The 12,978-nt window shown below is 57.1% G+C and overlaps 5 protein-coding genes across 5 annotated transcripts; 2 read left to right on the top strand and 3 right to left on the bottom strand.

Moving 5' to 3' along the window:
• Positions 1–871: 871 nt before the first annotated feature.
• B0I36DRAFT_314723 (translation initiation factor 6) lies at positions 872–2,590 on the bottom strand. Its single transcript, XM_046152804.1, has 3 exons — positions 2,061–2,590; positions 1,794–1,952; positions 872–1,698 (listed from the first exon to the last, which is right to left on the bottom strand). The coding sequence occupies exons 1-3, from the start codon at positions 2,093–2,095 to the stop codon at positions 1,152–1,154; spliced, it is 741 nt and encodes a 246-aa protein (XP_046016863.1). The 5' UTR covers positions 2,096–2,590; the 3' UTR covers positions 872–1,151.
• A 738-nt stretch (positions 2,591–3,328) lies between these two features.
• Positions 3,329–4,811, bottom strand: B0I36DRAFT_359397 (uncharacterized protein; the record flags this gene model as incomplete). The annotated part of the gene is made up of 2 exons (XM_046158119.1): positions 3,329–4,088; positions 4,168–4,811. 2 exons carry the CDS (start codon positions 4,809–4,811, stop codon positions 3,329–3,331), a joined length of 1,404 nt encoding a protein of 467 aa, XP_046016864.1.
• Positions 4,812–6,297: 1,486 nt separating this feature from the next.
• B0I36DRAFT_345817 (uncharacterized protein) lies at positions 6,298–8,014 on the top strand (the record flags this gene model as incomplete). The annotated part of the gene is made up of 2 exons (XM_046156395.1): positions 6,298–6,709; positions 6,774–8,014. 2 exons carry the CDS (start codon positions 6,298–6,300, stop codon positions 8,012–8,014), a joined length of 1,653 nt encoding a protein of 550 aa, XP_046016865.1.
• Positions 8,015–9,736: 1,722 nt separating this feature from the next.
• Positions 9,737–10,819, top strand: B0I36DRAFT_359399 (uncharacterized protein; the record flags this gene model as incomplete). Its single annotated transcript, XM_046158120.1, has 1 exon — positions 9,737–10,819. One exon carries the CDS (start codon positions 9,737–9,739, stop codon positions 10,817–10,819), a length of 1,083 nt encoding a protein of 360 aa, XP_046016866.1.
• A 517-nt stretch (positions 10,820–11,336) lies between these two features.
• Positions 11,337–12,422, bottom strand: B0I36DRAFT_314728 (NADH-ubiquinone oxidoreductase B12 subunit family-domain-containing protein). The gene is made up of 3 exons (XM_046152805.1): positions 12,279–12,422; positions 12,060–12,164; positions 11,337–11,899 (listed from the first exon to the last, which is right to left on the bottom strand). The coding sequence occupies exons 1-3, from the start codon at positions 12,290–12,292 to the stop codon at positions 11,740–11,742; spliced, it is 279 nt and encodes a 92-aa protein (XP_046016867.1). The 5' UTR covers positions 12,293–12,422; the 3' UTR covers positions 11,337–11,739.
• Between the last annotated feature and the right edge of the window lie 556 nt (positions 12,423–12,978).

A 12,978-nucleotide genomic window follows, 5' to 3' on the forward strand; every position in this document is an offset into this window, starting at 1 on the left:
TGGCATCGTCCCGGCTGGGGACTTATAATCTTTGGTGTAGTCCTAGTTGTTGAATCTGACGAATCAAGAATATCTCTTACTTGTTGCCGGCTCGATGTCGTTGTGCCCATGGGCTTGTTGTGAGCTGGGATTCTAGTCCGAATTCAGGGTCCCGGCAAGCCCTTGCTTGACATTGGCCGGAATAATGATTGGCCACCAGTCAAGTCAGTCACGGCCTTGATTGTCGTTCTAAGGCCCCATCAATGACCAATTTGCTCATCTCGGTTTCGGAAACGGGCCCCCTCGATCCGCATCCCACGGCAACAGACCTTGAGTTGTAACCCTATTATAGGTTCACGCCAGCGAGCACACATGCAGGCGGCGAGGAGGGAGGGTGGGAGTGTGGGTATTCCTTATTTGGGCCCCCGGGGTATACCTTTTTTAAGAAAGGGAAGATGCGTGTTAAGCCGCTGATGCCGCGGTGTGTGTGTGTGTGTATTTTCTCGTCTCCTCCGATACTTGCTTTGTTTCTGATTCTCCTAGTTGTCCTTCTCGTCATCCTGGGGCATCGATTTTCTTGTGCCTCCTGGTGGACATGTCTTGTGGCTTGCATGCAAGCTACGCGCTATCTTTCGTGAGTGCTCAAGATGGTGGTGGCGTGTATATATACATTTCACAGGAAAAGGGTTCCTCTTATGAGAGTGGGGATGCTCAAGCAGAAGTCATTTGTCATGCATATCCCAGGTATCTATAGTTTGTCACAAGATGCAACAAGGGGGGGGGTACCCTCCTGTAGCAGGGCTGTACGTGTGTCTGTCAATGGTACGAACGAGACACAGCCCGGGTTTGATATCACTCTCCATATTCAAAAGCGTGTTGGAACGGGGAGTACTTCCGCGGGGATAGAGCACGGGAGGTATTGTGCTGGGGGTTTCTCTTATTTCGGCAGCGGCAAACTTCTAAAGCTTTTCTTTTTTTTAATAGCTTCCAACGTTCTCCTTTCCGCTCCCGTGTAGATCAATCAAAAGGGAGGGGGGGCTTTCCCACCCCTTGCCCATTCCTCTGCCTTCCCAAGTGTGCTATATCCCCGGATCATAGGAAAAAAAAAGATCTGACCCCACACAGCAGTGATGAGGCGCGGACACACACCCACAACACTCTCTAGCTCAAGTTTAGTAGAAGCTTTCTACCATGGTGTCCTTCATGGTGCTGTTGATGTTGCCCGGGGCCTGGCCCTCGCCGAGCCTGAAGACGGACTCGATGACGCTGAGCTCTGTGGCGGTGGTGTCGAGGCCGGTAACGGCCATCCAGTCGTTGACGACCATGCCGGCGCCGACGAGCTGGCTGCCGCGGTTGACGGACCCCGCGACGAGGGGCACCTGGAGCAGGCTGGAGAGCTCGTCCTGGTCCTGGATGCTCGTCTTGGGATGTACGAGGCCGCCCTGGTTGCTGAGGGACATGTAGGTGCCGACGAGGACGTTGTCGGCAATGGTCTGGCGGAAGACCTCGACGCCGAGGACGTCGGCAATGATCTCCTCGGTCTCGCGCTCGAGGTCCGGGTGGATGAGGGCAATGTGGTCGTTGGCGACAATGACGTTTCCCAGGGCCGACAGGCGCTCTTCTATGCGCTGGATCTTGACCTCGTCTGGTAGCGAATTCCGCAGGTGCTGCAGCTCCTGGTCTGTTGTGGATGTGGGGACGAGGAGACCTTTGCGGTTTCTGCAAGGAGAAGAGGGAGATGAAGACTCGAGTGTCAGCCAATTTTTGTCCGCCTTGGTTCCTCTTGTCATTCTGACGCGCAGGGTCCGGCTTACCCTGACGTTAATCTGCCAATGATCCTCGTGCCGGCAATTGTTGTCCGCACAATGGGGATGACATCCTGCAACTCGGCCTCGAAGACACTGTAGAAGTTTTCGCTGGCGCCAACAGCTGTGAGGGCGTACGAGTTTGTAAGCGTCGAGAAGACGCCGACCCTGGGGAGGCACACGAGCACTAGGTCAGTATTCGCGTCTAGGAAGGAGGAGGAGGAGGAGGGGGTCCGAGACGGTGGGCAGGAGTGACATGGGGCGGGGTCGACATACTCGTTGGAGTTTTCAAAGGAGGCTCGGACCGCCATGACTGTTGGTGAGCTGGTTGTTGTTGAAAGGAGAAAGTGTATGTGTCTGCGTAGGATCGTGGGCGTTGCTGTTGTGGCGGGCGAGTTGTGGTTCGTGGTAGAGCTGCAGGTCGCACAGAGAAAGTCTGGGGTCAGAGTCTTCTCTCGCGCTCTCTCGTCGAGCTTGTGACGGCGACTTCCAGGCAGATGTGGGGTTGGGATGATGCAAAAAGCTGCTGGGCAAAGGTGGAGAGAGGGGCGGCCGCCGCCCAGCTAAATACTTGAGTACTTTCCCAGGTCCCTGGCTGGCCGTCCTCGAGCCCAGGCCCACGACAACAGGTCTGTCTGTGGGTGAAGCCATTTGGCATCATGCTCGACAGTTGCTAATCACCATAGGACGGTGACTCAAACAGCCCTGCCTGTGTGTGCATCGCCACCGTGGCCAGCGACTTCTTGCAATTCTTGAGTGGTCCCGCCGCCAGCCGCAAGCCCCAATTGGGCAGGACCCTGCGCCCGCAACACCCAAGCCCCGTCCCACTATGAATCATATCGCATCACGCCGGGCGGGCCCAAATGCAGTCGCCAAGCCATTCGCATCATCATTGGTGGGTTGACACTTTTTGACAGGACCTCTGTGTCCGAGGGCTCTAGACCGCGTCTTCTCAGATGGCCGGTGTTTTTTTTGCTACTCGTCTCTTCAATGGCCTGCTTTGCCTTCACACTAGCTAGAGGCATCAAGTTGACAGGCAGCCTCCACTGCCCAGGCGGCCTGGTGACGTGACTTACCAATCTTGCAGACGCTCGACTCCTCCTTCCGCGGCATGCGGGTAGATGGAGAGCAGGTTAGCAGCATACATCGTCCAGACTCGTAATTCAGACAACGTTCAATCCCCTTCTACGACTCACCGTGGTCATGACTTGGCATGACTGCGAGGAAAACACGGATGCCAGATCTAAAGACACAGAAGCATGGGGCCAGGTTGCCCAGTGCGCCATCTCAAAAGCCTAACGACAGATACAGCTCCAAGGCCGCACATTGCGAACCGCATACGGCAAAAGGTAGACACTGACTTCCCTCTATTTCATTGCTTGAAAAAGGGGGCCGTAGCATTACTCCCTGCCCGTAGCCATGTTCCACATCTCGGCTTCGTGCGCGCAAATGTCCTTCCTAGCAAGCCCAGGAAGCCCCTTTCTGCACCACTCGTCCATACTGGCCATGAGCCACTTGGGAAACCCCCACCAAGACAGCAAATGTCACCTGACCTCTATGGCAGGGAAATACCTCGGTCCCGCAAAGCCTTTGGCGACAACCGCCTGGATGTCAATGTTTCCCGTCGGGTCCTGATGCGGGCTCCACATCTTCAACAGGATAAACCTCCCGCACACAGGCGGGTCGAACGTAATGGTGCACTGGCTCTTGTTGCGCTCAATAAAGAATCGAGCGTTCGGCGCCAGCATTTCTCCTCCGACCGCTCGGACAGCTTCTTGCGTGGCAACTTGTGCCGCTTCTGCCGCCTCTGCGAGTGATGTGCTCAGTGAGCCTCTGCGTCGGCGTGGTCGGTCATCAGCTCGGCTCATATATTGATGAAGTCCGTCGTCATCGTCACTGCTTTCGCTTCCGGATTGCCCTAGCCCAAGACCATTCGCGCGGCGCGAACGCCACGAGCCAGCATGCCATTCATGTGCCGTATCTTCGTCCGCATCTTCGTCGCCGTATTCTATGTTGACGCCATGTGGTGATGTGATGTCTCGAAATTCTGGTGGAATCTGAGCGACTCGGACGTCCCGTTGATCCGCATCATCACGCCCAATCTCGTACAGGCGCCTCGCCCGCACCTGGGCATTCGTCATCGTTGTGCCATCGGCATTGTGGCGTACCGACAGTATAGGCAGGTGGCTGTGCAGACTGTCCCTCGGTGATGTTTTCAAGTCCGAATATTGGATTTGATATTGTGCTGTTCGCGCCAGGAGATGGTCTGAATGCATGGCTACAAAAACCATTCCCTCTTGAACACTGTGCGGAACAGATTAACAAGAGAGCACGGTAGAAGCCTGGCCGCACCAAAAGGGGGGCGAGGAAACTTGGAACTTACGGTGAAGTGTAATTAGACCGAGGGGCCTTGATCACCAACTCTTGAAGGGTGAATACAGTAGCCCCTTGATGCCGCAGCACGATGTTGCATCTGGAGCCTTCAGTGCAATAAACTGTTGGGTCGTTCTTGAGAATATTCTCCACAGCATATCGGCAGCCATCGTCGGAGTAGATACCACCATCGCAAGAGACGATCTCCATCGTCAACTGCCCAGGATCCACCTGACCATACCGGCCATATCTGAAACCCGCAAAGTTGGACGGTATCCTGTCGGTGTCAAGCTTGCGCCGCTTAGCCCGGCGATTACTTTCCGGCAGTTCTCCTGGGTGCTGGTGGTGGGACATGGCTGAGCTTGCGAATCCTGTGCTGCCATTTCTTGAGGTCTGTGTGTAATCATCGAGAAGCTCCTGTAGGTCCAGGTTGTCACTATACGGTTGTTCCGACAGCAGATCGTCCATCGCAAGCCGCGGGCGAGTTCGTGCCGAGGACCGCGCCGGGCGGCGCACGTCACGTTCGGGTTCGGTCAGCGAGCTTGCATCGTGACTGCCGCCTCTGTTCTGCCGCCCGAAGCGGCGCCTCTCCATAGCCCAATCTGACATTCGACTGCGACTGTAGCGGTGACCGGCGTTGTTCGTCTCGGACATGAAAGGAGAATAGCGAGGACCGGTCGTCGACCTCAGCGATGGCAATGACGCAGCAGATGGCGGAGTGAGCCAGGTGTCAAGATCACTGGTGAGTAACGAAGCTCGCGACGGCCTGTCTTCCACGGATGGGTTTGGGGGATCGGAACCCCCCCTCCGCGCACGATACGTGGAAATGCCAAGCGTGGGACGGATGCGGGCCGTGGTGGCATCTGCAATGTCTGCCTGATTCGAGGTGTAGCGCTGCTCTATCGCTCTATAAAGCTCCCCCGAGGGACTGATCTGGGCAGCTGAGGCGTGGTCGTCGAGAATCGAGCGGACAACCCGCTGGGCAGTCTGATATAGGCGAAGATCGTGGGCCGGTGCCTCGGAGCGACGGCCAGACTGGTGCAGTTAGCACACAGGATCCGAGACAGCATGGCGTGAGCGCTGCGGACGAACCATGAAGTAGCCAACAGTGACGACCCGAGTATACTGAACCGGTCTGGGGAACGGAGACCACGCAAGCGGCGAGGCGGTATGGCGGTATGGTAGGCGACGACAAAGAGGGGCAGGGTGGTCGTGCCTGGGCGGGTCCGCGGGCGGCGCACGTGGGACGCGCGAAGGATAGCACAGCAGGATGAGTCGCAGGAGGCTCGAGGGGTGCCTGATCTTCGAGATCCGGTTTGTTATTGTCCCTGGGCGGTGCAGGTCTAGATGTGCGTCTGCTGATGCTGATGCTGCGGGCGGGGGCCTCTTGAGGTTGAGGACGCTGGAGACGTGGGCGTGGAAGTGTCATGAAGTGGACAGCGACGCACACCTTGAGGGGAGTGCGTGCTATCAGTCAGGGCTCCTTGCGGGGGCCGCTGGAGGATGGGTGGAGCCAAGCCACTCTAGCCGGCCGCAAGGTGCTCCAGGTTAATGGTGAGTGTCACAAGCACTCACTCATCCATGCCCACCAGAGGCCATCTTGGAGAATGCCCGTCAACAGTGGCTCGCCAGGACGCAGCGCATATCACAGGAGATCCCGAGGAACATACACGATCCAGATCCAGCCCGAAGCCGGACTCGCGCATTACTATTTGTCTGCAACTCGTCGCGACCTCGGGACTTTGTGGTGCCTGGGGCTAGTCGCCCAACACGGCACTTGCACAAGTGACCACCACGAGCCATCAACAAGCCAACGCTAAGTTGCAGCCCGGTGGCCCGGATCCTCTGCGTGTCAAAATTGCACTTGTCCATCAAAGCAGAGACAGCAACCAGGCATACCTGCCAGCCTGGGAGCAGGCAATCCGGCGCGGCGCGACTGGTGTCTTACGGGCTCACCTCCAGGTCCCAAGGTTGTTGTCAGGTGGGCCCTTGTGCTCTCCAACCACCCTGGACACCTACCCGACCCGACTCACGACCCGTTCACGGACGTTGCCGCATTGCGTCACAACTCTGCATTCAACAACGTCGCCATCACCTCAAAGTCCCACGCTCTGTAGTCGAGCTCCGTCGAGCTCCAGCCATGGAGCAGGATCAGGACAAGCTGCCCGCGGGAGCGCCTGCGCAGCCGGCCACCTTGGGAGACCAGCCACCTCCAGTTCAGCAGCCCGTGGAGCCAGCACAACCACAGCCCTTCAGCCAGCCTGCCAACGCCGTCGCGCCAGAAGCCTCCGTGGACGCGTCAGCAACAGGAAATCCCGAAGTCACACTGCCCATCCAGACAGCAATGGCCACAAACGGGATGCTGCCTTTCGTACCGCAGGACATGGGCTTCTCCGTGGGCGGCGCGCCTGCGTTTCCTGGCGGCGCCGTGTTCCCGCCTACCAATATGATGCTGCCCAGTGACCCAATGGCACTGGCACTGAACGGCTCCAACGCACCAGTATCCATGGCCGACCAGAGCCTCAACCAGAATGGCACCACCATGAGTGCAGGTATGTTCTCCTGGCCGTCTTGACCCTTGACTCGGCAAAGAGTGAACACTAACAAGAGAACCAGATGAGATTGCCTTGTATGATCGCCAAATCCGACTCTGGGGCATGCAAGCACAAAAGAAGATCCAGGCCGCCAATATCCTGGTCATTACCGTGAAGGCGCTTGCCAACGAAATTGCAAAGAACCTTGTCCTCGCCGGCATCGCGTCTCTGACTCTACTGGATGATCAGCTTGTCACTGAGGCTGACCTCGGCGCCCAGTTTCTCCTGACAGCCGAAGACATTGGCCAGAACAGAGCTGTCGCTGCCAGTGCTCAGCTACAGAAGCTCAACCCGCGTGTCAAGGTCTACTCGGATCCCGCTGGTATCATGACCAAAGGCGCCTCGTACTTTTCAGAGTTTGACGTTGTCGTGGCGACGGATCTGAGCCCCACGACACTCGCCTTCATCAACACGGCGACCCGCCTGTACAATCGCCGATTCTATGCTGCTGGTTCTCACGGGCTGTACGGCTACGCCTTTTGCGACCTGATCGAGCATGATTATGTCCTGAAGAGGGACAAGGGGAATGTTGCCACAGCAGTTGGCCCAGAAACACGGTCACGGAGTGTGACAGACGTCAAGACCCAGAAAGAAGGCGACAAGACTATTGAGATGGTGGCGAAAAGAGAGCTGTACTCGACCTGGGATCTGGCGTCCGAGACCAGTGTCCTGCCTGTCGAGTACACCTCGTCCAAGCGGCGACTGAAAGCAGTTACACCTGTCATATCTTGCTTGCGTGCTCTCTGGGCGTTCCAGACTGTGAACGGGCGCAACCCAAGTGCTGCCAGACAGGATCTCGAGTTCTTTACCAAGACCGCCACGCAATGCCACTCGCTATTGTCGCTCCCGACCGAGACGCTTCGGTCAGAGATTTTGCGCAGCTTCCTGCAGAATATTGGCAGCGAGATTGCACCCGTCTCGGCCATTCTCGGCGGACAAGTCGCCCAGGACATCATCAACGTGCTTGGCCAGAGCCAGCAGCCGATCCAGAACATGGTCATATTCGACGGGAACAAGATGGAGGCCAATATGTACTCGCTGCACCCCGAGGGTCCGCTTGGCCGAGCACAACTCGAGCTGGCCGTCAACCCGATGATGATGCCGACAGTCGATCCGCAATTCGTGCCCATGGACCAACAAAGTGTCATGGCCCAGGCTGGTCTGTCAGACCCGAGCAGCAGCTCAATGGCACAACCTGGCATGCTCAATGTCGGCAACCCCCCAACGCAAGCGGGGCCCTCTGATGGCCAGGCAGAGACATAGCTCGGCATGCATACGGGTGTCAGAACCTAACAATGGAGTACAAGAGTTTTGGCGTTAATAGAGCTTTTTGTGCATTTGAGCAGGGAGAGAATCTGATGCAAGACTGGGTGGATTTCATCCTGCTGGATACACAGGAAATAGAGGCTTCCGAAAAGGAGAGATATATCCCAGACAGCCGGATAAGGCTCATTCGTTTCTGCACGGCTGCGGCCACAGCACCCCGCATGAAGGGTTCACGGACGAGTTGCAGGCAATAGTTCCTCAAATCCGACCCTCACAAAACGAATTATCATCAGACACGTGCTTTCCAGCCCAGGCAAAGAGGTAAACTGGCACGTGGCATGTCCCCATCGGTCGACCCAGCCGTCGCTTACATTGGATGAGAACAAAAAGTCCACGAGGGCGTGCTTCGTTAGTCCGTCCGTTTAGGTGCAATTGTGCTTGGCCTGCTGTTCTCGTCGGGCCCAAACCAACCTCGTCCTCGTCATAGGCCACTGTGCCGAGACGAGACCCAACATTGCCGCCACTGGGGGCCGTGGTTGGTTGGACAGGGCGACGTAATGAATGGCGCTTGTGACGGGGCGGGCAGACAGGGAGAGCCTACGAACCTTGGAAGCCGCCCTGGTCCTGTGAGTCGATGGGTCTTCCAAGGCCTGGTCGATGCTGAAGCCCCGCACGACTTTTGGTGGCAGAGGGCCTTACTGTGCTTCTCAAGAGGCACTTGCAGGCAGCCGCAGGGTCTCTAGCGCAGACAGGGGTTTGCGCAGCGTGCATTAGTTATCCTAGTGCAATGCGATGCGCGGCCTCCACTGGCTTCTTAGCCTTCCACGGTTGTTTACTGGGGGTTGGACAAGTAAACACACGACCAGCGGCCACACGGGAGCTTCACCACATTCCCTCTCTCTCACATCACCATCCTCTTTTCTGTCCCTCTTACTCTCGCGGCCTGCGACTTCTCAGACATCAACGTCAACTACACGTGGTCGACAGCCCCGCCGCGCCGCCTCGAAGCCACGAGTCAGACGTCTAGTCACCGCGCTAGGCTCAAGCTGCACTGTCGTTTGTCCACCACTCAAGCCAAAACGCTGCCTCGCTGCTGAAACATCACATTCCAAGGGTGCCGGCTGTCCCACACCTTTCCGCGAAACCCTCCGCTACGACCTGCAAATCCCACTTCCATCGGGGGTCGTCACCAACCTTAATCGCTGAATTATCACATCTGCGTGGTTCCTCGCTGGCTTGTGTCGACCAAGATTCCTCGGGGGGGCATCTCCGCTGTAGTAGACCCAGATAGGCTCTACACGGACCCGGCCACACCCAGCATTGCGGCAGGGTCTAGACTACCGAAGCTACCTGCGTCCACCCACCTGACACCACGCGACTACCACCATGCTTGACTCTCGCCCACACTCCCCTGGGCGAGCACATGCTTCCTCCCGTAGCTTCAGTAATTCGGAACTCTATCCTGCGTCCCTGCACCGAACCGACTCGCCCGCCCACTGTCGTCATGAATCTCCGATGACAGACGTCGACCTCAGTGAGCCATCTCCGTCAACGCCGCCGGCCGGCAAGACTCCTTTTCAGCACCAGCAAAACCACCCACAGCGCTCTCCTTTCGCAACACACAGTAGACAGCACTCGACACCCAACTTCCCGGTACCACAGTCTGCACCAAGGTCGCCATCACCGCTACGTTCTCATCTCAGCCTTCTGCCAGACGACATGCCCTTCACCGGCGACGGCCAGGGCCCTCGGCACCCAGAAGCGCAAAATGGGGGATTCGGCGGCTGGCTGCGTCGTGGCTCGACTCCCTCAGTAAAAGACGCGCCCAGATCGCCAGACACGACTCCCAGGTCGGTGCGCACCTCAACGATATCTATGGCCCCGACAAAGACGACGCCACAGTCCAAGCTCGGGCTTTTTGCCTCGTCTGTGAGCGCCTTTGCAAAGAACCTCGGCAACCAGGCCCCCACACAACACATTGATATTGACGATGAGCTGTACAACATGGACATCGAGGCAGCGCTGTTCCCTGCGGCCGCGTCGCCGACAGAGAGGGATACTTTCTCCCCGGCCGCCTACAAGAATCTTCAGACAAATGCCGTCGGCCTTTTGTTGAAGATGCAAAATGCTTATCGGGAGCGGACCGCTGCTCTTCAGGAGGTGCAGAACGAGCGTGATGCCGAGCGGGAGGAGCTTGAAGAAGCGCGACTACGAATCACATTGTTCAAGGGCCAGCTCCAAGAAGTGGCGAAGAGAGCGGCGGACCAGGAGCAACAGATGCAGGATCTGGTCAACGAGCTACGTGCGGAGAAGAAGGCCAGGCACGAAGAACGTCTTGCGCATGCCGCAAGCTCCGTTGCCAGCGAGGACCTCGGCATCGACGAGGAAGACCGTCGGCGATGGCGCGAGAGCAGTGGCACAGTCAAGAGTGACATCAGTGCGGAGACGGACGTCGAGAGCGGCAACGAGAACGAGAGCATCTTTTCGAGGAGCCGGAGCCCGACGGTGATCACGAGCATCACAGAGAGCGACTCCTCGTCACGACCCGCCACTCTGCACCCCCCTAAACTGCAGACGCGACAACTGACGACGCTGCAGAAGCTTGTCAAGAACATGACGGGGGATTCCGACATGACCAGCGTCAACGGATGCAGGAGGTGTAACGGTCAAGATTCGAGCGTGGCGTGGGACACGGTCAGTCTTCTCCGGGACGAGAACAAGGGCCTCAAGCACCGCGTCGCGCAGCTCGAGGTCGCAGTGGAGGGGGCGCTGGATCTGGTCAATGGGATAGCCGTGCGATAGCCGGCGCTGGGTGACTAGCTTCACCGCCTGTGGTCGAGGGTCGAGGAGCATTTTCGGGCGTTTGCACGTTGCATATTTCTTCTTGCACATATACCATCTTTTGTGTTCGGAGGCCATGTGGCCTCCACGGTAGATTTTAGAAATTTGGAAAAGGGTGTAGGCATCCGCATTGTATGTTGGCGTCCTGTGAAAGTTACAGCAAAATAGAAAGGTCTCATTTTTGGTCCCTGTCCACTTCAGTACACTTGACTATCAATGCTGTGTGCACGCAGCCCACAGAAGGGCTCGCTTTGTATCAAGTTGGCATGTGCCGAATATACGAATACTTCCTGCATATGGGTGGCCTTAGTGTGCTCGATGGAGAAACAGCACAAGCCACACATGATTCTAAAAGCCAGCACTTGCGCGAGTGTATCTCGTATTTGGGAAATGGGGGAAAACGAGAACGAGGCGGCACTAAGCGCGGAATTCATAGATGTCAAACGTCGACCACCACCACAAGAGTGATATTTTCATCTTCTTCATCTTCTTCGGTTCTTTGTGTCATTGGTTTACGAGTCTTTGTTTGTATACATCCTTCCTTCCTGATGGCCGTTTTCTTCGCTGCAAAAGAGGCCTACGTGGTTCCCAACGGGGCCTCCCTCACGGCTATCCCGGGTGTCGCCCTACAAATATGTACAAGTCTGCTCTCAGCGGTGCGGAAGATTCTCGGCTCCCCACACTTCATTGGGATGGCAGCAGCCTCCTCCCCAGAGATCCCGGCCGTCTAGCCCTTCCATCATGCTTTTCTTCTTCGTCTCTGAAAAGTCATGCTCGACAATGAGCTCGACCACATGATGGTTTAGCGACCCCGCAGACAAACTCCCTCTCGGTATCGACGTGGATTATCGTCCCCGCCTGCCCCCGACTAGTGGGCTGCTTCAGTGGTGCTCTTCGCCGTGGCCGTGGTGGTCGTCCTTGGCGGTGAGCTGCTCGTACGCGAGGTATCCGGCAAAGGCGACGGTCGCGATGCCGAGGCCGGGGAAGGCGCGGTTGAAGCGCTGCCACCGGGAGAACTGGCCGGTGTAACGCCAGGCCTCACTGTGTAACAGGACACAAAAATCGAATTGTCAGCATAGTCCCAATTATATCCTGGGGTATTTGCCAAGAGGGGGGCGGTTGTTGTAGTCGTGGTAGTGGTTGAAGATCTGCTCGATGCCGTGTGCGCAGCTGGGGAAAGGACAGGTCCGGGCTGACTCACGCTCTCTCCCAAGGGTCGTATCTGGGCTGGCCGGCCGAGGCGGCAAACTTGCTGACGTCGAAGCCGGTGATGTTGGGCTTGGTGCCCTTGTCGGCGCGCAGTATCCTGGTTGTGGGGGGTGATGAAAGTTAGTGATCTGGCTGGTGTTCTCTCTGCTGACCAATTGGTGGCGTTTCATGCCTCAAGACGCAGGCAGAGGGGACGTTCTGGAGAGCATACCTCGAGGGGTACATGGTGTTGGATGTGGTGGGCGGAATGCAGCAAAGACTGTAGTCCTGTGAGTCTGGTGGCTGGCGATGGGATGTCGTCGTGGATTCCAGATGCAATGACCGAGCATGCAGCTTGCGGCGTCGTGCAAGTGTGGAGACGGAGGGCGGGCGGGTAGGCCAATCACCAGTCTCCATTACCACATCATCGGCATGCGGGCACCTTGTCGCAGCTGTCGCGGAGCCTGGCAGCTGTGCAAGCAACTGGAGGGCAGCCCTAGGCTCAGGACCTTGTAGTCGAGTTGATCGTCAGGCACGATATGTCAAGGTGGCCCTCGTCTTAACGACGTTGGGAGACTCATGAGCCGGAGTGTCCTATATGTCACACCTGATTTGCTATCTGCAAGTCCACAATCACTAATTCTCGTGGCGGCTTCTACAAGCAGTAAACTCTGGCCTTTACGCCCACTTCGACGTCTTGGTACCTGAGACTGCAACCGTGTCCTGCGAGAGAGTACGGGCCCAGTTCTACCGTATCCTGTTCTCCTTTGTTAGCTACATAAGCTATGTTGTCGTCTACAGAGACGAGAATTGAGTCTGCTTGACGTTTTCTGCGCAAGTAGTGGCGAGGGCGACACGGAGGTGCAAAGCACTGTTGCATGCGTTTGACTAGAATAAGGTTTCCGTGCATTACTTAAGCTGCTGGGCAGGGC

This window comes from Microdochium trichocladiopsis (assembly GCF_020744255.1).
Source record: "Microdochium trichocladiopsis strain MPI-CAGE-CH-0230 chromosome Unknown B0I36scaffold_2, whole genome shotgun sequence".
Taxonomy (NCBI): domain Eukaryota; kingdom Fungi; phylum Ascomycota; class Sordariomycetes; order Xylariales; family Microdochiaceae; genus Microdochium; species Microdochium trichocladiopsis.

Coding starts and splice junctions, on each gene's coding strand:
- B0I36DRAFT_314723 (XM_046152804.1), bottom strand. CDS start 2,095: ATGGCGGTCCGAGCCTCCTTTGAAAACTCCAACGA. Junction 1,953..2,060: donor TCCTTTGAAAACTCCAACGA/GTATGTCGACCC, acceptor GTGCCTCCCCAG/GGTCGGCGTCTTCTCGACGC. Junction 1,699..1,793: donor ATTGGCAGATTAACGTCAGG/GTAAGCCGGACC, acceptor TTCTCCTTGCAG/AAACCGCAAAGGTCTCCTCG.
- B0I36DRAFT_314728 (XM_046152805.1), bottom strand. Junction 11,900..12,059: donor TACGACCCTTGGGAGAGAGC/GTGAGTCAGCCC, acceptor CCTGTTACACAG/TGAGGCCTGGCGTTACACCG.